The 26,339-nt window shown below is 36.7% G+C and overlaps 2 protein-coding genes across 5 annotated transcripts; both read left to right on the top strand.

Moving 5' to 3' along the window:
- The first annotated feature begins 2,249 nt into the window (after positions 1-2,249).
- LOC124605446 lies at positions 2,250-24,457 on the top strand. Of its 2 annotated transcripts, none has more exons than XM_047137123.1 (2): positions 2,250-2,873; positions 23,885-24,441. In XM_047137123.1, the coding sequence occupies exons 1-2, from the start codon at positions 2,846-2,848 to the stop codon at positions 24,316-24,318; spliced, it is 462 nt and encodes a 153-aa protein (XP_046993079.1). In that variant the 5' UTR covers positions 2,250-2,845; the 3' UTR covers positions 24,319-24,441. The 2 variants fall into 2 exon arrangements, 1 of the variants encoding a protein (XP_046993079.1); XR_006978644.1 differs by lacking the exon at positions 2,250-2,873 and adding an exon at positions 18,933-21,808 and having other exon boundaries at positions 23,885-24,457.
- LOC124605447 (zinc finger X-chromosomal protein-like) lies at positions 6,222-10,674 on the top strand. Of its 3 annotated transcripts, XM_047137126.1 has the most exons (3): positions 6,222-7,659; positions 7,809-7,977; positions 9,092-10,674. In XM_047137126.1, exons 2-3 carry the CDS (start codon positions 7,929-7,931, stop codon positions 9,340-9,342), a joined length of 300 nt encoding a protein of 99 aa, XP_046993082.1. In that variant the 5' UTR covers positions 6,222-7,659; positions 7,809-7,928; the 3' UTR covers positions 9,343-10,674. The 3 variants fall into 3 exon arrangements, 2 of the variants coding, with proteins under 2 accessions (XP_046993082.1, XP_046993080.1); XR_006978645.1 differs by having other exon boundaries at positions 6,222-7,981; XM_047137124.1 differs by having other exon boundaries at positions 6,222-7,977.
- Positions 24,458-26,339: the final 1,882 nt, after the last annotated feature.

Genomic DNA, 26,339 nt, shown 5'->3' on the forward strand with positions numbered 1-26,339 from the left:
TAAACGGACTCTCACTGAATTTTGATAAGACACAGTACATACAGTTCCGTACAGTGAATGGTATGATGCCATTAATAAATATAGACCTTAATCAGAAGCATATAGCTAAGGTAGAATATTCCAAATTTTTAGGTATGTCCATTGACGAGAGATTAAATTGGAAGAAACACATTGATGATCTGCTGAAACGTTTGAGTTCAGCTACTTATGCAATAAGGGTCATTGCAAATTTTGGTGATAAACATCTCAGTAAATTAGCTTACTACGCCTATTTTCACTCATTGCTTTCATATGGCATCATATTTTGGGGTAATTCATCACTGAGGAATAAAGTATTTATTGCACAAAAGCGTGTAATCAGAATAATAGCTGGAGTCCACCCAAGATCATCCTGCAGACATTTATTTAAGGATCTAGGGATATTCACAGTAGCTTCTCAGTATATATACTCTCTTATGAAATTTGTTATTAACAACCAAACCCAATTCAAAAGTAATAGCAGTGTGCATAACTACAATACCAGGAGAAAGGACGATCTTCACTATTCAAGATTAAATCTAACTTTGGCACAGAAAGGGGTGAATTATACTGGCACTAAAGTCTTTGGTCACTTACCAAATAGTATCAAAAGTCTGACAGATAACCAACAAGTATTTAAGAAGAAATTAAAAGAATTTCTGAATGACAACTCCTTCTATTCCATAGAGGAATTTTTAGATATAAATTAAGGAAAAAAATATTAAAAAAAAAATAAAAATAAAAAATAAAGAAAAACAAAAAACACAAAAAATAAAGTTGTTATATTAACTTAAGTATGTTGTTAAATTAACCTAATTATGTCATGTATTGGAAAATTCGACTCGTTCCACATCATTACGAAATATCGTATTCATGATCCATGGAACTAGTATTAATATAATCTAATCTAATCTAATCACATTTTAGAGCGTGCAAGTGCTTGAATTTGTCGGGGCGCAGAAATCCGATTGGCTAACTTCAAATGCAAATGTTGTGTGTTCACACGACTCAAACCCCAATCTACTACTCGCCCGCCATCTGTCGGTATAGAAAAGAAATATCAGTGGCAAGCGACTACGCTCCCCGTAAACGTCAAAAACTTAATTCAGTTATCTTGAAACATAGAAATGGAGGAAGTTCTGTTGTGGTCTGTGTTCGCAACTTGTGTTGCAAAAAACATCCAGACCAACCGCAGGAAACAGAGAAAGCGGTCAAAATGGTGTAGACAGTGGCTGCTAGAGCGAAAGCAGTTTTCTCACGTAAATTTACTGCGAGAGTTGCAGGGCGAACCTAACGACTGGCGAAATTATTTGCGGATGGATGTCGGAATTTATAATTCTCTCTTAAAGCTTGTAACCCATCATATTATGAGAAAAAATACTTGTATAGAGAAGGGCAATTTCTCCTCATGAACGGCTGCCGGTAACATTAAGATTCCTAGCAACAGGAAGGAGCTACAGGGATTTGGAATTTTCAACTGCAATATCGAAACAAGAGTTGAGTGAAATAATACCCGCAATTTTTCAATTAGAGCATTGTATGCTGCTGTCTTTTGGTCTCTGTCACTATATTCTTTACTTTAATCTTCCACAAACATGGGTGGTTTCTATATATTTCAATGAATTCACTTACAAACTCTCGAGAACACTGATGACTATCAGCCATTTTAATGCCCTGTGCGCACAAATACAAACACTAGACTGAGCAAACAGTGGTTTAGCGCCAGATTTGCGGCGATCTCCTGTCCACACGCTCCAACTTGTCTGCGCACATGTGGTTTGAACCCACAGATTTGAGAGGTTTCGCTCAAACCTCCAACTCCAACTTCCAGTTTTGCACACACCTCAGGTTGGTGCAGATCTTCTGTCCACTCGCAACGATCTGTCTGCGCAGATGTGATGTGCGCAGACATCGTTGCGTGTGAACGGGCCCTTATAAGTATTTCCGAAGAGAGCATTTTAAGAGTTACTAATCCGTATTTATTTTTTGTAAATTTAAATTAGGCTACAATCAAGCAATCTGACACATGTAGTTCACCTTCCCACAAGCTACCTCACCCCACGATTATCAGTTTTGCTACGTTACTGTTAATAAATTTCTCTTCATCCGGTACTATCAAGGAGGTAGATTGGTACTACTCGTAAGCTGCGTATTTTTGTATTGATAGGTTGGCACTGGCAGCGTGTATACTGTCAGATGTTTCTTAACTTTGTTTGTTTGTAGCCGTTTGTTTATACTGCTATGTAGTTTTGAATCAAGGAGTTTTGTTTTTGTTTGAATGAATAAAATATATAGAACTCCAAAGCTGCCCATGTTTATCTTTGAAGGACTAACCGGCGAAACATACATAAATTTTATTTGCTGCAGTTTTGCACAAAATTATTTATAGTGTTGTTGATGCATTATATTAAGAATAGTCATTGTAATTTGTTACAACGTCTTTGTAGTGAACCCATTTATTTACTTTATTTTGTTTGTCGCTGGTTTGACAGTTTTTATAGTAAGTTCAGAGTCTACTAATGTGTCCATTCTCTTTTCGAAATTTTCGTCAGAGTTCTTACGGCCGTCTCAATTAAATGATTTTTTTATTATTGCGTGATGAACGTAAAGACTTGATGAGACCATTTTCTTTCAGAAACGAAGTGTTGGTTGTTTCATCTTGTATAGTAATGTGTAGTTGAATTTGCTTACACTTGTGTAACATCTAAATAAAGCGATGGACAAGAGTGAGTCTTTTAGTGTCATAGTGAGTAGCCGATAAATAAAATGAAAACTCTTTTTGCTAAGTCTTGATGTACCACTCGATATCCATTGTCTACAATCTGACATGTACTGTGAGAACCTAACATCACATGGTAAGTGGTATTTGTTGTTGATGTTTTTATGATTGTTTAGAGTGAATTGTTTGAAACAATTGTGTAGTTTGGAAGCATGATGAAAGAAAAAAATCCCGGTGTAAGAGTGTTCAGTAGGGATGCTAGCAGTTATAGAATAATAATACGAGATAAGAGTGTTTTGATGGTAAATGCCAATAAAAATGTGTGATGTAAGTAGAAATTTAATAGAAGCAGCTACAGTTGTACACACAACTGCACAATTTGTTTTGGAACATGTGAGTATCGTATCGAAATTTTAAGTTGTAACAAGCACAATGTTTTTGGGACATGTGATTATCGTATCGAAATTTAACGAGGAAAATGAATGAAACTTGCTGCATTTATTCCAAATGATGACCACCGAGAGTGGGCGGCGATAATTACATTGAATGAAACATTTACTCAAGTACACGTCCTTAAAATTACTCCAAATCTAAATGAGTTCATGCGAAGCCTAAATCAGCTTGTGATTGTTGAAACTTTTCATTGTACAATTGTTATCCAGGTTTCTGAGTTTGTTGCTTAAGGATGGTACCTTTAGCAAGGATATAAAACTGTGCTCTCTAACTTGTTTCAGTAGATGTGTTGTACAAACATTTTCATTGCTTAACGTTATGGCACCAGCCAAATTGTGAACCCATTTTTGCGGGAAAGCTGTCATGATTCCGAGTTGATTGGGTCTAGTGAAAAAACTGAGCCATTGGTTTATTGTTTGAAGTGTTATTACATATATTATGTAGATTGCATCTGGAATATTTTTGTTTGTATGTTTCAGTTTTAGATATTGGTCATGGGGATACTGGTCAGTAGTACAGCTCTAGGTCTTGGTTTTATTCAAAGGTGACGGTTTGACTGTTAGTTGATGAAACTAGCAAATGTTTATGTAAGATAATTGATCTGAAGAATAGCCTGAAATCTACATTTGATCCATATGTAATGCACTTGGAATAATCTTTAATGGTTTGTGGACAAGATAGTAAGTATTTTATTGCATATTATGTACACATATCGTACATAAACTATAGACGTGAGGAGGGCCACTACATATCTCTTACCTGTGAATGCAATTGGAATAGACTGTCAGTTTATTGTTTGGTTAAATTAATGAATTTCTGCAGTTCTTTGAATTTTGTTGTGTAGCATCACTAATGGTCATTAATTTGTAGGTCTCATGTTTGCAAAAATACCCCTTCAGTTACAGAATGAATCTTTGTTACGGCAGTGGCATGTGCATTGTTTTGGCTCTTCCCAGGAGATTAAAACTGTGTGACAGACAATGACTTGAAACTGGGAAGTTTCTTTTTGTGGTTTCTGGGCATACCAATGGAATTCTGAAGCGAGCCACTACAATTGTTACCAGTAGATTTGATCAGCACACAAGTAGTATGGAGATACTTTGTGAACTCAAAGGGAATTCCTGGAGGGAAGACGAAGATCTTTTCATGAAACATTATTGGGAAAATTTAGAGAACCAGAATTTGAAGCTCACTGCAGAACAGTTGTACTGCCACCTACATACATTTCATGTAAGGGCCACAAATATAAGATAAGAGAAATTAAGGCTCTTACAGAGACATATAGACATTCGGTTTTTCCCGTGCTCTGTATGCGAGTGGAACAGGTAAGGAAATGACTATTAGTGGTACAAGGTACCCTCCGCCAATCACCATATGGTGCCTTGCAGAGTATATAAGCAGATGTAGATCTGAGCATAACTATCCAGGTATCACTCAAAACCCATCCTTCAACTTTGCCAGGACTTCTCTCCATCATTCTGAACTTCGCAGGTCTCCTGCATGCCTTTCAAGATTAGCACTCCTGGTAAAAGAGGTCCTTCCTTCCAGAAGTGAATGTCCCGCAAAGTGTTAGAGCTTGTTAGAAACTTGAAAAGGAAGAGAGAGGTAATGGAAGAACTGAAGCTGTGAGCGTGGGTCATGATTCATACCTTCATAGCTCAGTTAGTAAGAGCATTCTAATTTCTTAGACTTTCCAATGATTCAGTGTCATCTCATGGAATCAGGTGTACTGCTGGTGATCTGCCTCTTCCCAACACAATATTTCGACGTCGTAACTTGGCTTCTTTGCATTCGTTTACAGCTGCTGGAAATGCCTGATTTGGGAAGATGCAGACAACCGGCAGTACACCCAGTTCCATGAAATGACTCAGTAAGGGCATGCCAATAAAAAGCAAGATTCTGACTTCAAGTCTGATGTGGTACAGTGTGTTAATCTCTTAGGAAATACTGCATAAGCCATTCTCCCTGTTGTGTACTGGCATATATCATCAGTTTTCTTAAGCAGTTGAACTACTGTAGAACATTTTGAATAAAATCATTTTGGGAATTATGCTACATTATTCTATATAACTAAATGAAAACTTTTGACAAAAAGCAAACTGTTTGATTGTGTAGCACAGATATCTAGCTACTGGAAGCAAGTTGTTGATTTGTTGCTGCCTTCCAATTACCCTCTAGAGTAGCACAAGCTATGACTGACTGTGTGTTCACAGAACCCACTTGTCTCAGGCAACTGGGCAATCCATTCTGAAAATGCTTGCTTTTTGTTCGTAACTCATATTTAGTTTAAAAAAAAGTTTGGTCTGATGCCCCAGTTATTCAAATTGAGAACCACCATAATGCCTGCATATTTATACTAAAAACATTTTTATACATATATATTAGTTTTGATATTCTTAATATCTTAGTTGGTGAAACGAACTGTTCAGTTCTGTTTTACAGTAGCTCAACTAGTTAAAAGAAACTAGTGATATATACCCATTACGCAGTTCACTTAAAACTAATGTGGTACTTCCTGCAGATTAACACTGTGTACCAGATTAGTTATGTTCATGTTTAACTGGGTAGTGTCATACACTAGAGAATGGTACTCCAGTTTATGGTGCTTCTAGTGTTGCATGTGTGTTTAAGTTTTTGTACATTTTAGACAAATACTTTTATTTTATTTTCTTTGAAGTTTTTGTAATTTACTCATATATCACACTTGTTTCATGATATTTGTGTACTGATGCTAAATGCAGTCCTGTTATCGTCAGCGAACTTCCTTAAGTTTTTTGTTTGCTTGTTTTGAGTCTTATTTAACAAGAGTAAAACAGTGAAAATTACTAAGATATGAAAAACACTAATGTGGTAAATATGTCATACACATCATGTATATGTTGTGTAGCGATTATTTTTTAATGTGGTTTGACTACTCAAATTTGTTGTTTTATTGTTGAAGTTTTCGTTTTCAAGAATTATTGTCCTGTTCTTGGTTCTGTGGGCTGTAAATAGAATTAAATATCATCATCATCATCATCATCTCTTTTATACTGGTCAGTTATTGAAAATATGTTACAAAATGTTGATCTATATTAAAAAGGGGTGCTGTAATTATGTGGTAGCCTGTTGTTAGCACAGACGCACTTTCACTAATGCAATTGTTTAAAACAAGTTACTCCACTTCGTGTGCAGCATCTGTTCTCTATTCATGAAATCTGTGGTTCATCAGGTCTGTTTCACCTGTAATTTATTGCTCTCCATGAAGCATCATCAGTGAAGCAGGTACAGAGATAAAGCAGTAGCATCACTTCCAGTGCTGCTGGATGTGTGTGGAAATATCCCCTACTGGTCCCCTGATATAAAGGACCTAACATTGGTATGAATTAAGTAATAAAGTGGATATTCCACATATTAAGTATTTTCTAATACCTGGCTTCAAATTGTGTTCAGGTCAAACACGGAAAAAATATTTTATTTGTGGTTCTGACATCTGTAAGTAGGAAAATCTTGCTAAAATGTATTAGGACTGTTTATTTTCTGAAGGGTCTTATTTAGTAAAGAATGCCATAATTGTTAGTATAATTAAGCTACATTGATATTTAGTATTGCAGGTTTAATCAGGTAAATGTTTTGTATGTGGACAGTCTCCTGTAAGGACGTAAATACAGCACTTGGATTTTTAACAGTTAAATTAGTAAGAAGTTAATCATGAAATTTAACAATGTTTGTGCTGTGAATGTTATCAGTAAATAATAAAAAAATCAACTAATTGGTTTATACATTCAGTAAGCATTATGTGGAAAACAACTTCCTTCGTTAGGTGAAAAGGTGATTACTTAATGTATGAGCTGAAAATCTGCATATGCTTCCAGAAGAGTACGTAAATTTGTCTCTCTCTCTCTCTCTCTCTCTCTCTCTCTCTCTCTCTCTCTCTCACACACACACACACACTGTCGTCAGAAAATGTAACTTTTGGTTGTAAACTCTGTGTAGATAAATTAAGATACGCTCATTTACCATACTTACATTTTTTGTAGTTGCTACAACAATATACAGTCTCATATAACATTGGTGGATATGTGAGTACTGATGTTTTGTAATTTATTATCTCTGTCTTTTTTTTTTTTTTTCATTAAGCATTATCAAAACTGTGTGTTTCAATTTCTATCTCTACTGTATCTAAGACTAACAAGTAATTATCATTTTATTCAGCATAGGAGAATCTCATTATTGTTTTCGTTATTACATGTTACTATTTTTTTCTTAAATTGATACATTTCATTTACAGTTTTCATTGTTTAAAATTTTTGTTATGTTGAATGTACAGGGTTTCATAGGTTGCTTAATACATTTTAAATTCATTTGTTGATGGTTATGTTGGACTTAGTAACCATTTTCAGGTGCTATGCATGAAATGGAAAAACTAAATACTTCATTTACCATTGGGTTGAAATCTTTTGTTTTTGAGAGAGGCGACATTTTTGGAGGTTAGTGTTTACATTTTCCACAGTCATCTGACAAGTGGGCAATCAACATTTATCACAAGTTAATAACTTGAATGCAACATATTGATGTTCCACAATAATATTTACTAGTTCATTATGAACTGGCTTTCGGCTTCTTTTTCCATCATCAGATAACTTAGTGTTGCACAGACAGTCTACACAGCTTCAGTGAGAACTCATCGCTGTACAAAGAATGCTGTACAATCTACTTGTTCATTGTCATTAAAATATCGTGAACAGAAGATAAAATAATGGCTTGGAGACAGACAACTATTCGCATCACAAAGGAAGTCCAGGCAAGTAGGTAAATATATAAAAAAGCATTGATGAATCTTGACCCATGTTGAAATTTCTGGTCCTAAACAGAAAAAAATGCATGCACACATTCTCCCAATCCTGTGACTGCAAAAGAGTAAAAGCTTGAAACCTGAACCATAATTTTCAAATTCTTGTGTATGTACATATAGGCTAATTGATGCACTTTCTACAAGGTGAGTGATTGCTTCTCGTCATTTCATTATAAATTGTAATTGATTGTTATAGAGAATGTTTCATAGTTAACTACTTGTATATGAGGAATTTAGGTGATTAATGTTTTTTATATCTCATGTTGCATATTTAATAAATAATATGTGAGAAAAAGTCTTCAAATTTTTGGTGAAAATTTAACAACTGCCATTATTTGTTGATAACAGTTAACAGTCACTATAGCTGTTTAGTATTACTGTCATTGTTGTGTTGCTAACATTTATAATAAATATGTGTTTTTGATGTGTCTTATCTACAGTAATTTTTCATGCTAATTTACAGCACGCAAATTTTGTTCTGTTCGCCCTACCACTACCCAAGAAAGATTTAGAATTCACCCTACATTTATCGTCCCTGTGAACATGTTTGTGTCCTCACTTGTGAATATCATGTGTAAAACCAAATTTAAAAAAATACATCTTGAAATTCTTCGACAAGAGAGAATGAAGTAAAAGACAGATTGGCTTAAATATTCATTATTTTTTAAACAGATCACAATTTTTTAAGATCTTTTTATTACATCTATGACAGTAAAGACATGCTAAATTTCTCGGGGTGTAGTAATGTGATGATAAAAATGGTTTATTGTACGAATGACAGAAAAGTATTTAGCAGTATGTATTGATGTTTGTTGTAATTTTGCTTACATTTAGTGTGACAAAAGTTAAATGTGTAGTTTTTTTGAATGTGTAAATTACACTCCATTGTGGTCCTGAATATATGTTACTTCAAGCATAGCTGTCCAACTGAAAAGTTTCGGCATTCAATTATAAGGCTATTATAGATTGAAACCTTATGTATTCAGATGATGGACCAAATTAAATAAATAAAAGTGTATTAACTGTGTTTTCAGTTAAAACAAATATTTGGTTTTTATTCTTTCCAGATACCATACATCATTTGGAACAACTACCATTCCGTTCTACAGAATTAAACATTTTGAAGTCTCGTCAAGCTTTTCTCCATTTCCAGTGTTGTCAGTGTGGAAATTGGTATCAGCATAAAGGTTCTCTCAGTCGACATCTTAGATTAGAATGTGGAAAAGAACCATTATTCAGTTGTTCCTTATGTTCGTACAAATCAAAACAGAAACATGATGTGAAGAGACACTTTCTTAAAAAACATATGAAACATTAAAATTGTGGTATCCTCTGCCATTTCTTGTATTGCTGCAATATTTTGATACAGGTGTTCTGGAAAAGTGATTGTAATTGGAAAGAATGTGTAAGATCTTTTTGCTTGTGCAGTTGTATCTTAAAAAACGACGACTTCTTAAGAAATTATGGTTATGATGTGCACTTTCATAACTTGTAACATAATCATTAAATGAAGTCTGCATAATTTTTTCACATACACAGTTGAACAATTTGGTGGCGGAGGGGATTCATAATGGAGGATGAACTACCAGATGTCAGATAAATTTTGTGTCCTCCTTTCACTCTTTTTGTGCTTTTCAGAATCTGATTTTTTGTTATTTTTTGCTTCACCAAATAAAAATAGAGTTACTGTACATTAACCGTATACCCTTGCATACAGGACCTCTTTGAAAATATTTTTCCGCACAAGAAACTTATCATTTGTCCCCCTTCCCCCCCACTTGTTTCTCCCTCATACACTTTCAGCTAAGTCAGTTTTCACTACTAATTGTGATTCAACCTGTACACAAATCTTGCTCTTGGTCGATGCCCCAAACGGCCACTAGTAATTGTAATACAAACTGTATAGAAATCTTTCAGTTGCAATTCCTCTAGCACCCATCTCCGCTTGGCGCCCCCAAGCATCCCAAACAATGGTTGGTGTCAATTGGGTCTTAAACCGGCTGTGCCTCCATAGATTGATTGTTTTAAAAAATTAATACTTTATTTTCCTGAATGAGGTCACTTAATTCTACCTTGTGATCATAATTCTGATATTGTTGAAGTGACAAACAGTTCACAGCAGATTTTATATTCGCGAGAAATGGTATTCTGTAGTCATGAAATCATCTAAATTTTTTACGGTTGTTCTAGTGATGTGAACATGTTCAAGAACTATAAAGACTATTTCACACCTATGAAGACTAATCCAAATGCTATTAAAATTTCACGGTATAAAGTTGAGCAGTGCACTTGTGATGGGAAATACATTTTTAAGGTAAGAAATGGTCAACAAACAACTGTTTTCTCTGTGCTTTTACCCTTGAAAGAAATATATACTGCAAGAGCAAGAAAAATAGTGCATCTCGGATTTCGGGAGGAATTACTGTATACTGTACTATGCTTTTACTTGTCAAGTAAGCTAAATATGAAGATATGATGAAGTATATTGCGATAGGAGACACAGATTTCTATGAAAAACAACATCTCAGAAAATGAAGTTAGTTCAGGAAAATCAGAGTAAAACAGTAAGTTAAAGCAATGAGATGAAACCACTTATAACTTTAATTTATGGTAATTTGTATCTTTATAACATTTGACTGTTATATATCTTACAGAGTATTTGATTAAAATATATTTTGAAATGATTGACTATTTATTTAATAAAATGAGAGCTATGTGGCAACATGAGTTTGTTTTTGTTCATGCTATACAAAGGGCTACTATTAACATCATGTGGCTTTAATACAAAAAATAATGTACATTTTATATGGTCTTTGTTAGTATGACATTCAAGACATGTCAACTACTCCCTACTCTACAGTCTAGTCATCTGTGGCAAACCTATTCACTCCAACACCAAAATTGTGAACGTCTATATCTCTCGCCTTCCTTCTTGCGCAAATACCATACAGATCTTAACCACAAATAAATCTCCTGGGCAGTCTCCTCCTTCGACCCTCTAAACCTTGTAGGGCCTGCTATGTCACCCAGCACAGCCCAGGCCTTGAATACCTCGTATACTGCACACGGGATATAACTTTTTTCAAGTTAAACTCTCAGATGTGATCCTCTCTCCTTAGTATCCTTTCCACATCCCCCACTATCCTCTTTCTTCATTTTCCGATCCTTCACAATAAACTTTGTTTATCTCACATTCCCACACCATTATCCCTACTCCACAGTTCCTATCCCAGAATCATTACAACTGGGAAAACTGCCTCTTACTCCAACCCCAAAGCTGATAAATATTGGAATATTTCAACACATGTGAAACCATCCATGTTGTTCACCAGTTGAATGTGTTCACTGCATGGTTATTTACAGAGCAACAAACTGTGTTCACTGCATGGCTATTTACAGAGCAACAACTTCACTGAATTGGACCAATGCATCAATGAATGCAGAAGAAGGGTTTATCTTGGGACCACCAAGAATCAGTTTGGCGAGCATACTCTTCAGTATGATTCAAAATACCTGTGAGACTTTATTATACAATGAGAACCATTTGTGTCTTCTTACCCAGTACTAATTAGTGAACCATGGAAATGGGAACTTACTTTCTCATCTATTGTCTTACCTCTCCCTTTTTCCTGGTCCGTAGGCATAGCGTTCAGACTTTTCAAGTGTCCCCCCCCACCATTCTCTCTCTATTTCTGTTTCTTAATTTCATTATTTTTTTCAGTTGCAGACCTGCATTTAATCATTCTGTACCTTCCATCATCTCTAAACTGAAACTGACACAATATATATCAGTGGACTAACTATAAACCCCTACTTCTGACAACTTATAGTGTTTTGCTATCCAGCCTTGGTGACCAGAGACGGTGGTCATATGTGTGTGAGTTGTGGCTTGATGAGTGTATGTGTGTTTTCTACATTAGTAGGTGGTCTTTTGGCCAAAAGCTCATATTTATACTAGTCTTTTTGTTGTGCCTGTGTGCAATTCAGCATCTCCTCTGCTTTCTGTTCTAAATGTGCTATTGGCAAGAATAGGAATTGCAACTTCTGATGGCAGACTGACCAGCCATTCCATCCCTTTGTGATTTTAATCCGAAATTAATCAGTGCAATATGTCCTTTTCTAACAAGTCAGTCAAAACATGCCATATTAATGAACACAATTTGTTTTAAAGATTTCAAACAAGTGATCCCTGTAACTAGAGTACAAGTTTGTTTTTGCATTTTTGCTCTTGCAACAGGGCTTCCAGTTGTTGATCGTCTGCTGGAACCTATCATTGTCCTAAACATTGTGGATGTAGCAGCATATTATGTTCTCCAGAACATCCCATTCCTTTCGTAGAATGTCCTCCAGACACAAAGAGGCATGATGCACCGCTGCACTTTTACCAATATACCTGAATCAGAATAACAAAGAGATTGGCAGTTGAGCAAGGAAGGGGGAGATGTTGATTTTCCGTTACACACAGTTGCAGTGTGGTTTTGGTAGCAGCGGCTGTGTGAATATGCATTGAGTAGGTTCATACATTCCCTCTAAATGTCCACTATTGAGTTCACTTTGCAGGATCACAGCAGCCTTATCACTTTCCTAAGCCATTTCACAGCTTGCGCACTGCATTCTGGAAAATAAACATACCGCACGAGAAACAAATGTTGTAAGAATAAATCACAACAATTATGTACGGTGATCATTGTCTGCGACTTACTGCTAGGTGGCAGTTAGCAGAACAATATGACAACTGTGCACAGAACAGATGCTGCAACCAAACTTGTGCTCCGATTTGTTGTTGCTGTGGTAGCTGGCAGTAAACAACTAACTGTCAATTACTTTGTTATTCTGGTATAGCAGAGGCAGCAACAGAAGATCCCTGACAGCTAATGGAACTCTTGCAGGCTGTCAGTTGTTAAGCTCTGATGGTTGCAGGCAAAAACACGGTACCGCAGCGCAGTGTCTGAGACACTGCATTGCTGATTGACAGTTGGATTTGATAAGATTGAACTTGCAAATTGTAGTTATATTTCCAAATAAGCTGTAGAATATTTAAGAACAGATGAATGTGCCAGGTCTGTTGCTGGCTGCACTATTTTGCAGTGGCAAGACAATGACGAGAGAAAACAGTGTCTCACCCTGAGCGGGAATCGTGGTAACATAGTGTGAGCACAAGGGAGAGTAGACCCGAGACAAATGGGGATTTGGGCTGTTCCTGAAAGTGTGCTTGGATAGCCGAAATGAGTCCCAGTCTGGCACAAATTTTCATCTGTTTTGATGAAATATTCTATAGCGGATGCTACCAGATCTGTGGAACATAAACACTCAAGAGCAATTAAATTAGACATAGCTGTTAACTACCCCTCCCTTTTGTCTTAATGGATCCACGACATATTATGTTGCGGACTCTGTGAAAGACTGACAGCCATGGGTAGTCATCTTGATTCCAAAACCATTCAACTGCCGTCTACAAGTCACAGACATATCACATGATGGCATCCTAGAATATTCTCCACAGAAGTAAGGTCTGTTAAAGTAAGGGGACACACAAGTACCCTCATATCCATGGAGGGTTTCTTAAAACTAATCTCTCACAATCGTGGAGTGTTAGAACGGAGCACTCGCTTGCTGAAAGTGTAAGTCACCAAAATGGTTCTGTAAGTAGACAAATGTTTTTGCAGATCAGATAGCAAAGTGCTGTGTCATTTGTCAGTGAAATACATTAGCAGATGTATCAAGCCCTCTTTTACTCCTGTGTAATCACTACTCTCACAAAAATACCCCCATCATCCGCCTGAAAGGTGAACCTGCATGGCAGTCAAGGTGCATCAGCTCGTGTGGTTTCTAAGCACTTTGTACTTGACATTTATGAACTTGTCCCACAATTCCACTGTCTACATGGTCTTTTCTATGCTTCATGCCTCCAGTGGCTGTTTTCCTTTGCCCATTCCAATCTATGTGCCCTGTAGAATTTCTGGAACTTACTTAGTTGTTGTGCCAAGGTTTGTAAATGTTAAGCATCTGTTGGAAGACCCACAGCTATGTGGTTCTGGATGGTACGGTTTCTCATCAATTACTGTTGTCTGGTATTGAATTGCTGAGCGAATAACTGCACTGTGGCCCATGTTATCGGCTATGACAATCTATAGTATTCAGTGGCAACCCCTGTCAACAACACATTGTTGCCCCTTGTATTTGTCTTGAGCCATTACATTTTTCTGTGTGTTGAGATATTTGTGGTACGTCCTTGACATTGTGTAGTGTAAAAACACAGTGCTTCCTCAACCTGATAGTGGTGCAATAAAATATGATATAATGCATCATGTCCGTCCTGTCTTCACATGTCATGCGGATTTCCAATAGCAGGTCTGACAGTGCGCCAGTCATATAATGTGCCAAGCTATTCCATTGACTGTGGCAACAGGCGTGCTCTCTCCAACGCATCTGAAATCTCTAAATCAATTGAGTACATGGGAATCAGTTGCTAGAGAGAGTGAGTGAAACCCTGTTCCAAGGTCCATGTCATAACCAGCTTTCTGCCTGAAGATTTGTTTGCAAGCACATGAATATCTAGTGCATCTCAAATTTCACATGAGAGGAATTAAAAGTATCCAGTAATCAATATTTAAGTTTTGTATGATATGTTTTTTTCCCTCCACATTTGATTTCTTTCCCAAGCCACCTCTCGCTATGTTCAGGCTCAAGTAATCCAGTTGACCAGTGATCATGTTGACAAAACTGTAAACTCCAACATTCCTTTCCATCTAAGTAAACTGGTATAGCAATGCGCAACAGTCACATATTTCAGTTACACTTGATTGAGGTACAATTAAGCCCTGTTAATATAAACAGGTTATACTTCTAATGTCACATGTAACGTAATACCCTTTCATGATAATTGGGGAAAGAAACAAGTGTTTACGTGCCGTATATTGTCAAACTGTGGAATCATTTGAAATAAAAAGTCAGTTATATGTACATGTGGCAGTGGTGAAACTGTTTAAATGGCCTGTAACTCATTTCAGAATAATATTTGGAATAAGTTGCTGTATCTGTCTTTATTTTCAAGAGATATAAAAGATGTAGTCTCAAAAGTAAAGTGGCTATAATGTGGTCACGGAAAGCATTAGTATGTGAGGGCAGTACTGTGCTGTATTATGGTGCTGTTTAAGGGAAATGGGACTTGCTTGGCCAAGCTATGTGTGGGTTCTCTCTCCCCCCCCCCCCCCCCCCAATCTCTCTCTCTATCTATCTTTTAATACAAATGTTATCAACACCTTAAATTTTTCACATTGAGAGTCATCACTGAATACTTAGCAAACAAAAGTCACTCATAGTCCCTCCCCCCAATACATTTTCATTTATACAACTTATCCATCATTTGTGAAGTTAGAGAGCTGATTTTGGCAGTGTTTCTTAATTTGGAGTTTAGGTGTCCCGAGTGACATTTGACACTTTTATTCTATACTCAGATTGTAATGTCATCCATCATGATGTGGCAGTTCAGCTCATAAGTTTCTCATCATGATAGTACTGAGTTAGTTGATAAGATGTGTGTTGTATATAATACACTTTCAAGGTAATTTGCAAAATGCTGGTGAACGGAATGGGTGAGTAAACAAGTAGAATTTCAAAGCTTCCCAACAGATTGAAACTAGGTGCTGGTCTGAGACCGGACCTGGACACTTGTCTTTCACAGGGTCTACACAGTATAATAATATCCAGAGATGTGTCTTGCAGTGCCTCACATCTTCTGTTCTTCAGTGCTTCTTTCCTAACAAACTGAAACTGTGTGCTGTGCCTCCTGAACTTGGTGCTTATTTTTATTTTTGTGTGTAATGATGACTTTTGCAAATATCATGTTGTTTACAAGAAATAGTATGTATCACATTTGTGTACAAATGTTAATACACAACATAACTAGTTACGAATGTTAAGACACACTGCAGCTTAGAGTTCTTTCAGTGACTACAAACATTTATATGCAAGAAAAGATTTTAATTTTGTTTTAAATGGATCCTCAGTATGTGCTCTTATGGATTCTGGCAGTTTGTTGTACCACATTGAAACCACAGATATGTACACTGTGTTCTGTTGCTTTAAACTTTATTCCTTGTCTGTATTAACTATGCTCATTTCTTGTGTTGTGATTATGTACATCATAACTTTTAGATCTATCACCCTGTCAAAACACACAGACACACCCACACACTTGAGTATACAGTGAGATATTTATTTTTGATAAGAACATTGCAACAGGTGTCCCTGTATCCCAGACCATGTATCAGCCTAACCCCACATCTCTATTCTGTAACTAGATTAGTGAACTTAACAAATCAGAAAATTGTCCTATAGTACACCGTTTTCAGGATTTTATTACATACAATGTCAGACTTTTGGCTAAGCAGTTACAGTACACTTATTTTTCTGCATACAAAGTTAATATGGTTTTTCTATCAAAGATTGCCATCTGAGTGCAGACCAAGAAATTTACAGTCTTGATTGTCAGTACATGAAATTCCACAAATATTTCGTACATATCTACCTGCTTTGAACTCCAGGAACTGTGATGTTGTGGTACTCACTTTTAGGCCTAGGTCACTAAAATATTTAGTCACTCATGATCATTGTCACCATAAAACTGCAGAGAGATGTCATCAGTGTTAAGTAATTATATGGGAATAGGAAACTTGTACAAAAATCATTTACATATACAAGAAAAAGAAATAGTCCCAATATTGACCTCTGTGGCATGCCTTACGTTGCCGTTTGTTGTCACTGAATGTTAATTTTTGGTTTGCCACCTTGGTAATTTATATTTGTGTTTATGGCATTTTGAGTATGTAGACAGAAGTTCAAGAGATATTTATGTGATATTGCATGCCTTCAGTTTCTGCAGGAGACGTGCTTGCTTGTCCAGACCAAAAGCCTTTGAGAGGTCTATAAATACGCCCACAATATTCTTTTCTTCATATGCATAGCTATAGACTTTGTGCAGAAATTCTGTGACAGCTGTTGTGGTATTGCGATCTTTTTTGAAATCTATTTTTTTTTTTTTTATTTAAGAAAAAAAGAGGCACTAAGCAGTGCCAGCATGTAGGGCTCAGTGATATTGGTCTGTAATTTGATATTTCCTCCTTTGAACTTTTTTATGAATTTGTCTGACTGTTCCTTTTCAGTGCATTTGCTGCATTTTTGATGCTACAGTTGATTGCTATATCCAATTAGTTTAACCACAACATTAATGCATTTTTTAACTGCTGAGATGGAAAAGCCATTCCAACCATTTGAGTGTTTAATTTTTTGAGGAAATAGATCTATCTTGCTTATCTCATTCCTTTACTTCCTCAAATTCAGATCAGTTACCTGTTGTATTGCAGTGTATTGTGTTGGATCTGTGTCTGTAATTATGGTGCCACTCGGGAAATCAAAATGCTTGTTAAGAATGTTACAGTTTTTTGATCTTGTGTCAGTTGACCTTCATGTCTGTATTTATTTCTTCCCCTTCTGTGTTCATACATGATTTACGCTATTTGTTAATGAGATTCCAGGAGGCGCAGCCCACATTTGCTGACTATCCTAGTGAATCAATCTTTGCTTTGTACTGGTATAATTTTCTCTGAAAATGTGGCACCTAGATGATTTGTACAGTGTACAGAGGTCATGCATTTTCTGTCTGTATGAACATTCTGGGAGAACGTGGCTCACAAAAGGCAAGGATACACATTTCAGTCAAGATCTGGTACATAAGTTTAATTGTTCAGAATCTTTCATAGAGAGTATTTACCTTTTCATAAACTGCTGAGTCCTATTAGGAAATATTTGTGTGGACATTTTACTCTTAGAATGTGTATGAAATCTTTTGTGATACTTTCACCACTCCCCATGCCTGTTAAGATTGTCATAAAGTATGTGAGTGTTGATTCTGTAAGTTTATGGTGAAATAATGGCGTGCAGTCTTATAATTAGTAAATCTAATTTAAAAATGTTATATGCATTTTCGTAGCTTATTGAAAAGATTTGTCCACTTTGTTACAGACATGTCAGAGTTAATGTTCACTTGATTGTTGAAGATAAAGCATTTCATACCCAGAGCAAAATTTGTTTGTTGAGGAAGATTAAGCAATCTTTAATATGTGCTTTTCCATTAAAAATGCATTTCGTACGATGTTGAGTGTGATAATTGTGACAGAATATCATATTATCAGAAGATGATAACAGTGTGAGGATAGGTGAGAAGTGGTTACAGTAAGCTCTAGATTGTACAGTAATTGTGTGTGTCAGCAAGGTTAGGAAACATATTGCAACTAAAAATTATATAGTATAAAAAGCCAGCTTTTGAGTACATATCTGTAGTAACTCTTTAAAAGAGAACTGGATGGAGAAGATGCTGTTATAATTTAGTCATGTAACGAACATGCCCCTTTACACGATGTATCTCCTGTTCCAGAGAGAATTTTACAGAACAGATTTGTTTGTCACACTTATTTGAGGTAATTGAGATAGCTAATTTTCAATGTTGATGCATAAAAAGGTGACAAGCTGTGAAGTATAAAAATTTTCATGACTGCTGGCAAAATATTTATAGCATAGAGAACTGAATTATTTCTTAATTGTGCCAGAAAATCTACTTACTTTGTATATGTATATTTCAGACCTCCTGCTGTCTCAAATGTGTTTTCGTGATCCATGGGCACAAACTGCAGGATCTAAGTCTCCATATACTCGCAGATTTGAATGCGCAAAGTGTGGAAAATCTTACATGCAGAAGAAAACTCTCAATAGACATGTGAAATTAGAGTGTGATAAAAAGCCGCAGTTTAGCTGTCCGTATTGCCCACATCGGTCTAAACAAAAAAGTAATCTGCAGCAGCACATAATTGCTAAGCATACTGGCCTTTGACTGTAGGCCCATGTTCAAAACAGCTTATACACAAAATTAGCCTTAGAACACTCACTAAATTATAAGTTGTGATGTGACATCATTTTCAAATTTTATTGCGTACTGTTTCTAGTTTTGTTTACGACATTCAGTTTCTTTTTTCTGTCACAGTTACAAAAATACTGTTAATATTAAGCTCCTGTGAAAGGCAGATCTGATTTTATTTGTATATTATTTAGTGTGATTCATGATAAGGATAAACCTTAAGTGTTCATCAGAAATAGACTCTAAAATAATGTTTGATTATGTTAACTGATATTCCATTCCTTCTTGGTAGAACGACTTCATAATTAGAAATGAAAAGCACAGAATTGTGTATGTTCTATGGTACTAAATAAAAATTAAAATAATTGAAATCTTGTATGCTTGAACTATCTTTTGTTGTTGGAGTCTTAAAAGTAAATGTGCCTGATGTTCTGTTTTGGATGGTTATTAAAGTGAAGTACATTATGTACATTTATTCAGTTTTTTTAATCATGATTTATGCACTTAATTTCATCTTTTTAGAGCAAGAAGTTAAACAGCATTCCTGTTTGGTTTGATTTCTTTTCTTCTTTCCATGGCATGAAGTTAAAAATTAAAATCTGGGATGTAATGACTCATTCATTTTGCATGTGGTTGAGTTGGTGGATAGAAAATGCCAGACGGACTGGACTGGTTTATTTAGCAAACATACATTGCATAATTTTTTAAGTGGTGCGTATATGATAGCAACGAAATACGCTTATAACTGGTGTTAAGTATGTTATTTTATTTGTGTAACATGTGTTTGTTGATAAATTGATTCAAATAATACCTGATGCTACGTAAACATTGATCACATTAACTTATGGTCTAAATTATTTTCAGTGTAACTTGTTCACTCTGAGAAGGATTTACATAAAATGAACTGTGAATTAGTACGTTCAGCACTTTCATAATCCAGTTTGAGTGTTGTTGGGGGTGGGATTGGGACTACATTTTTCTTCTCTCAGCTAGTTGAATCAGGTTGACATTTTGTTTGTTTTTAATGAGGAAACAAAAGATTTTAGACTTAATGGCCTGAAGTAAGAAAATGTTTCACTTAGAATTGCGAGGATCTAGACTCAAATAAAAGTTTTGCCATGCTATTTGACACTATCCCTCTACACTCCTAGATTCTGATATGATCTTTCGTGAGAGCCAGGGCTCAGTGTGTTGTTAAGGAGAGCAAGAAAAGTTCATGGCAAGGGTGCCTGGTCTCTATCAATTGACCTACTTGTTCTACAAAAGTATTTGAAGTCATCCAGAGGATTTCCGGTGAACACAGTTGTTAACCAATAGCAGCAGTGCTGAAATAGGGGTGTCTCCAAACAGTGCTCAGAGACGTTGCTCAGATGATGGCAGAGCATTTTGCAACAACTAAAGCCAATGTTAACAAGGATCTGGTGTTCCGCTGCTGCCGTGCAACTGCAGAGAGGGACAAGTTGGACTTTAGATCCCACGTTCTGTGTCTTGCAACCACTCTTTCTCCATGTAGGAGCTTGAATTGGCACTGTCTGAGACTCTTGATACTGCACCTGCTCACAACCAGTAGCGGTACTGCAAGCTTAGACATTTCCCGGCAGCATCAAAGGGAATCCTCCTCAAATGTTTTAATCTTATTTGGCAGACGCACAACTTCCCCAACTCGTGGAGAGAGGCAATTCTGATATCTCTCCTCAAGCAAGGGAAGGACTGCACATGTCCCAGTAGTTACTGGAGTGTCACCTTGACGAACTGTGTAGGAAAGTCTTTGGAGCAAGTGGTTAATTGTTATTTGGTCTGGTTGATAGAGACCAGGCAACTCCTTAGCTGCTCTCAGTGTGGATTCCAGCGACTTCGGTCATTGTTGACAAACTGATCCTACTAGAGGCCTTTCGTGTGTAAACATCACTGTCTCGGTATATTCTTTTTATCATTAAGGTTTATGACACTACTTGGAGACACAGTATTCTCATGCAACTCAGTCAATGAGGCTTTGGAGGCTTCCTCCCCATCTTCATACGGTCCTTTCTGTCTAAGTCCTTTTTTATGTCCCGAATTAGAGACTTGCTGTTGGATTGTTTTGAGTAAGACAGTGATATTCCTCAAGGCAGTGTTTTAAGTGTTACCCTCTTTGCCATGGCCATACATCAGGTCTACAGTAAGGAATCCTGTACAGTTCTCTTTATTTGTGGGCGATTTTGCTTTTTTCTGTTCCTCGTCCAGAATTGCAACGGTGACTCATCAGTTGCAACTTACAGCGCGGAAGTTAGAGGAGTGGGTTGCAATGACGTATTCTCAGTTTTCTGCAGATAAGTTCCTTTCATACTTTTAATTTACCTGACTTGCGTATGAAGGACATCATTCTACATTTGAAAAACTCAGTGAAGTTTCTAGACATCATTTTTTACTTCAAACTGTCATGGTTCCCACACCTGAGAGACCTGAAAGCCAGAACTCAGAAGGCACGAAATATCATAAAGTGCCTTTGCCACGTGTCTCGGGGAGCAGATGCGTACATGACCAGCCCCATACACAGTCTGTGTGCCGAGGTTGGAGAGCTGCCACTCACCATCCGGCGGCAGCTCTTCGTGGTGCGCTAGGCGTGTAAGTTTCCTGCAGCTCTGACTTCACTTGCATACCATACTGTCTGTAAAAAAGGATACTGATTTTCAAAGATGGTGTACATGATGCCCTGTTAATGTTTTCCTCGTTTTTCAGATGCTGGAAAGTTATGCAACTCTGCCACGCTGCAGACTTCCCACGGACAGCCTGCTGAAATGCCTAGTGACTCTTCTTTGACACAACCTTTGTACACAAAGTCCACTGCATTGTAGGCAGCTGCAGCCTGCTTGTATAGAGACTGCTGGAGACTGTAAGCAATCTCCTGCATTTCAAGTATCATACGTTCAGTGGACAGAATCATATACACTCAGTCCAAAGTCACAATGCCTTGTGCTCTTCCCACAAAGCTGCCACGGTTATCCCAGTGTTCATTGTTCAGAACATACAAACAGTCTAGAACTTGGGGAAGAGAAATTAGAATGCAATGTAACAAAGAGACCAGATACTCTTGTCCTGAGTGTCCACATGCTACAAAATTAAAAGAGATATTTTAGCTGGCATGTGTATGTGCCATAGGAAGTTAAAATGAGTAAACTGTCACATATGCGTGCGGCACTCTTCGTATTGTTTTGAAAGAAAGAAAAAAAAAGTCAGAAATGTGATAAAATTTACATACTGCTAAGTTTGCATAAATCATGCAAAGAAATTACATTAAAATTTCTGAAGTTTACGTAATGAAGGGTTGATCGAATTATTACTGTGGTGCTATTTGGTGTGTTTCCCATCTTCAGCTTAGTACCTGAGAGGGCTGATTAATATTGTATTATCGTTGCAAAAGCTTATACTTTTTGGCCACACCTTTCTCTGGTAATTGGGCGATTTTGGTCTTGCACTTATGAAGTGTATTGCTTTTCGTGACTGGCATCACTATTAAATACGCTTGCGGTTTGATATGTCACAAATGACAAACTTGATTTTACTATAAAAAGATCCATGATTGCATTCCTTATATTTTTGGATAACTTATACTATGTCAGTATATTTGAAGCACTTAAGATAGAGATTCTTCTTGATGAGCCTTAAAATTTTGATTTTTACAGTAGGAAAGGAGACTATATATACATACTTTACAGGACTGCAGCCAGGAAACATCTCTGACAACCACCAGTATTCCAACAGGTGAACATCCCTTCATTTTCAAAGCAGGAGAACATACTGCAGGGATATTTAAACCCGTGATAGGTGGGGCTTTACTGACCAACAATGATAACACAGCATATGCAGAAAGACAAAACTCTCTCTCTCTCTCTCTCTCTCTCTCTCTCTCTCTCTCTCACACACACACACATACACACACACACTAAACAACTAGTGACGCTACGCAACCACAGATGACAAACATCAGAATTTATCAATATGAGTGTTAGTCTCCAATGGGTGAGCAAATGGCATTAACAATGTCATTTTGTTGTTTGGTTAGGGGGAGAGAACAGAATTCCAAGCATAAAAAAAGCAAAAACCACCTCCTCTTTTTATAGAGTTACTTGCTAATTTAATTCCCCAGTAACACTGTCTAATTCCCCAATAACACTATCTCATTAGCTGGATGTGGCACCAAAATCTGTGTGTTGTTACATCCTATAGCATTTCTGGTACAAAGGCAATGTTTTGCAATAGCTTTCTATAACATTTGAATTTAATCCATTTGAATATTTGCGTAGAGGTGGGAAAAGATGATTCCATCCTTTCCTTGATGTTTTGTTCAGGAGGAAGTTTAATGTTGGGTCATGCCATTTATAGGAAGACAGCTCGTGCTGATTTGTATCTTCATGCTGGTACTTGTCACCATCTGGGTCAATATGATGGGGTGCTTTGACTTTGGTTCATAGGGCTGACATAATCTCAGGGCCCTGGAAGTGTGTTATCCGATCTAGTCCTCCTCAAAGTAACTTTTCGCCAGAATGGCTATAATGAAATGTATCAGGTGCATGTTCAGCTGTCAACCAACTGTAAATCGGGTGAGTGATGAACATAATGAGGTAGCACCTAAATCTAAGCAAAAAGACAGTGTGAAGTGTGCTTTTTGACTATTATATAAGATTAAGGCTTATAAAGCGTGATTTTGAATTGTGTAATGTGAGTTTCTATGTATTATTAATATATAATTATATGTAAAACATGTTTATAATTTGGATTTCCTGACACAATTCGTGTATTGCTTTTATAGAATAATACTAGTTGTTATATTATCGCCAAACTCTTGCATTGTTAGGGACATGTTCTCAGTCCATGAGGCAGTAATTTGCTTCAAAGTAATTATAAAAAGGTTACTGATTTTGAAAGACAGTATACATGATGCTCTGTTAATCTTTTCTGTGTTTTTCAGGTGCTGGAAAGCTGTGGTACTTTACTGTGCTACAGCCTCCACTTGGACAGTCTGCTGACTTGCCAAGCAACTCCTCTTTGCCACAACTTTTGTATACTACATCCACTGGATTAAGTAACCAGCCACAACCTGTTTGTACAGAGACTACTGGTATTTCTAGCCAACCTCATATGTCTCACATACCATATGTATGCTCGACTGAATCACACACACTCATTCCTGTGTCACAGGTGCCTTGTGTTCTTCCCACAAATTTGCCAAGGTTATCACAGGGTTCAGTGTCTAGAACAACCAAAGATTCTCAAACTCCCAGAGACAGTAAAGTGGAATGTCGCGTGGAGACAGCATACTATTGCCCTGAGTGCCCATATGCTGCAAAACGAGAATGCAATCTTTTGCGACATATGTGTATGTGCCATAGGAAGTTTAAATGAATAAATTGTAACACACACACACACACACACACACACACACATTGATTTGAAAGAGCAGAAAGGCCATAAATGTGGGAAAATTGATGTATTGTTCAATACACACAACTTGTGCAAAGAAATCACATTAAAGCATTGAAGTTTTTACAGTGAAATGTTGGCTGTGTATGACTCATTTATTTCCATTCCTCAAATTAGTACCTTAGAGTGCTAAACACTATTTTCAATGATGTGATAGCATTGGCATGACCATATCAGTTGCAGTACAAAGATATCGTATGTTGTGCTATTGAGTAGGTGTTCCCCAGTCATTTTTGAACTCCCATCACCCATTTTGTAATGATGCAGAACAATACAGCTGTGACATCACAAGCCTCCTGCAATTTCTTGAAAATTTAACTTGCGTATTTTCTAAGTAGAAATTATTATGTATATTCTCTTTTCCTGATGTAACAATTTTTGAGACTGACCTCAACGTAAACCTCATTCTAAGTGTTTCAATTACAGTGGAGTAATATAATTAGATGCAATCATGGAAGTCTTTATAACAAACCCAGTTCATAGATTGTGGCATATCAAACAAACAGTCATTTTCTACCAGTGTAACAAATAGTGACACTGTATGTAGGTGAAAATCTAAAGCTTCCAAAAAAAAATAATTTCATTCATCATAATCAATGTTTTTTTAAGCCTGCAACTGTGTCATTAATGGTGTACATAATACTACACCAGTTAGTTTTTTCATGCATAGCAGGCACATTTTAGGAATTTGTTCCCATTTTGAAGTGAAACTCGTTACATTGTTGTTGTATGAGGTGTCTGCAATCATGAATAGTTGCATTTGAAAATGGGAATACATCGTGATTGACAAAACTTGTAGAAAATGTTCATCTCATTGATGCATCACAAATTACGAACTTAGTTTGTTATAAAGAGTTCTGTGATTGCATTTATGTTACAATTTATGGTTATTTATACTATTTCAGTGTATAAGAAGCACATAGAATAAGGTTAATGAGGTTTGTGTTGATGATAGACACAAACTTTTAAATCAGAAAAAGAGAATACGCACAGTGTTTTAAGTCCAACTTGGAAAATATGCAAGTTAAATTTTCTAGGGATTCAGCAGGCGTTTACACATCTACATCTGTTACATACTCCACGAGCCACCATACAGTGTGTTGCAGAGTGCACCTTGCATCACTGCTAGTCATTTCTTTTCCTGTTCCACTCACAAATGGAGCAAGGGAAAAATGACCGTCTGCATCCCTGTGTATGAGCCCTAATTTCTCTGACCTTGTTTTCATGGTTGTTACATGAAATGCACAACAGCTGTACTGTTATGAATCATTGCAAAATGGGCAAAGGAGTTTGAAAGAAGCTGTGAAACACTGCTCAACAACATAACAGAAGACGTCTTTGTACTGCAACAGATAGCCATAAAGAAATGGTTGAATATTTGCTTGGACTTAGGATGGCTGATACCTACTTATCTGACAGCTGTGTGTCCCATATTAACATAAAGACCTGGCCTCATAAATGTGAGAAGTGGAAATGTTCAACATTTGCCAACTAATAAATAATCCAAATAAGTTAGAACTTTATTTGTAAGCTCAAATTAAATAGCAATCACATGAATGTCATCATTCATCTTCATCTCAAAGCATGATGAGATGGTGATACTGACATATTACAAATACATTATCTTTGCAGATACTGAGAGACATAGGATAGCTGTTTTATTTACCGTGGATGGATTTGAGGTGGTGTCTTCCACAGATAACGAGACAGTGAGTGGACCTGACTTCCCAGCTCTAATAGTAGTCTCTCCTCTGTCAAGGTTCAATCCACCACAGAGGAGAAGAGGGAGGGGGGGCTGTAATCAGTTTATGCATCAGGATCATGATGGCATCATAAGAGGGGAACAAGTGAAATGGGCATTTGGTGTGTACCCTGGGAGAAATAGTCCACCACATGGAGGAGGCCATCCTGAGATTTGGTTAGAGTACATTTGCAGTAGGCTG

This window comes from Schistocerca americana, chromosome 3 (genome assembly GCF_021461395.2).
Source record: "Schistocerca americana isolate TAMUIC-IGC-003095 chromosome 3, iqSchAmer2.1, whole genome shotgun sequence".
NCBI classification, from domain to species: Eukaryota; Metazoa; Arthropoda; class Insecta; order Orthoptera; family Acrididae; genus Schistocerca; species Schistocerca americana.

Coding starts and splice junctions, on each gene's coding strand:
- LOC124605446 (XM_047137123.1), top strand. CDS start 2,846: ATGTACTGTGAGAACCTAACATCACATG. Junction 2,874..23,884: donor TGAGAACCTAACATCACATG/GTAAGTGGTATT, acceptor TGTGTTTTTCAG/GTGCTGGAAAGCTGTGGTAC.
- LOC124605447 (XM_047137124.1), top strand. CDS start 7,929: ATGGCTTGGAGACAGACAACTATTCGCATCACAAAGGAAGTCCAGGCA. Junction 7,978..9,091: donor CACAAAGGAAGTCCAGGCAA/GTAGGTAAATAT, acceptor TATTCTTTCCAG/ATACCATACATCATTTGGAA.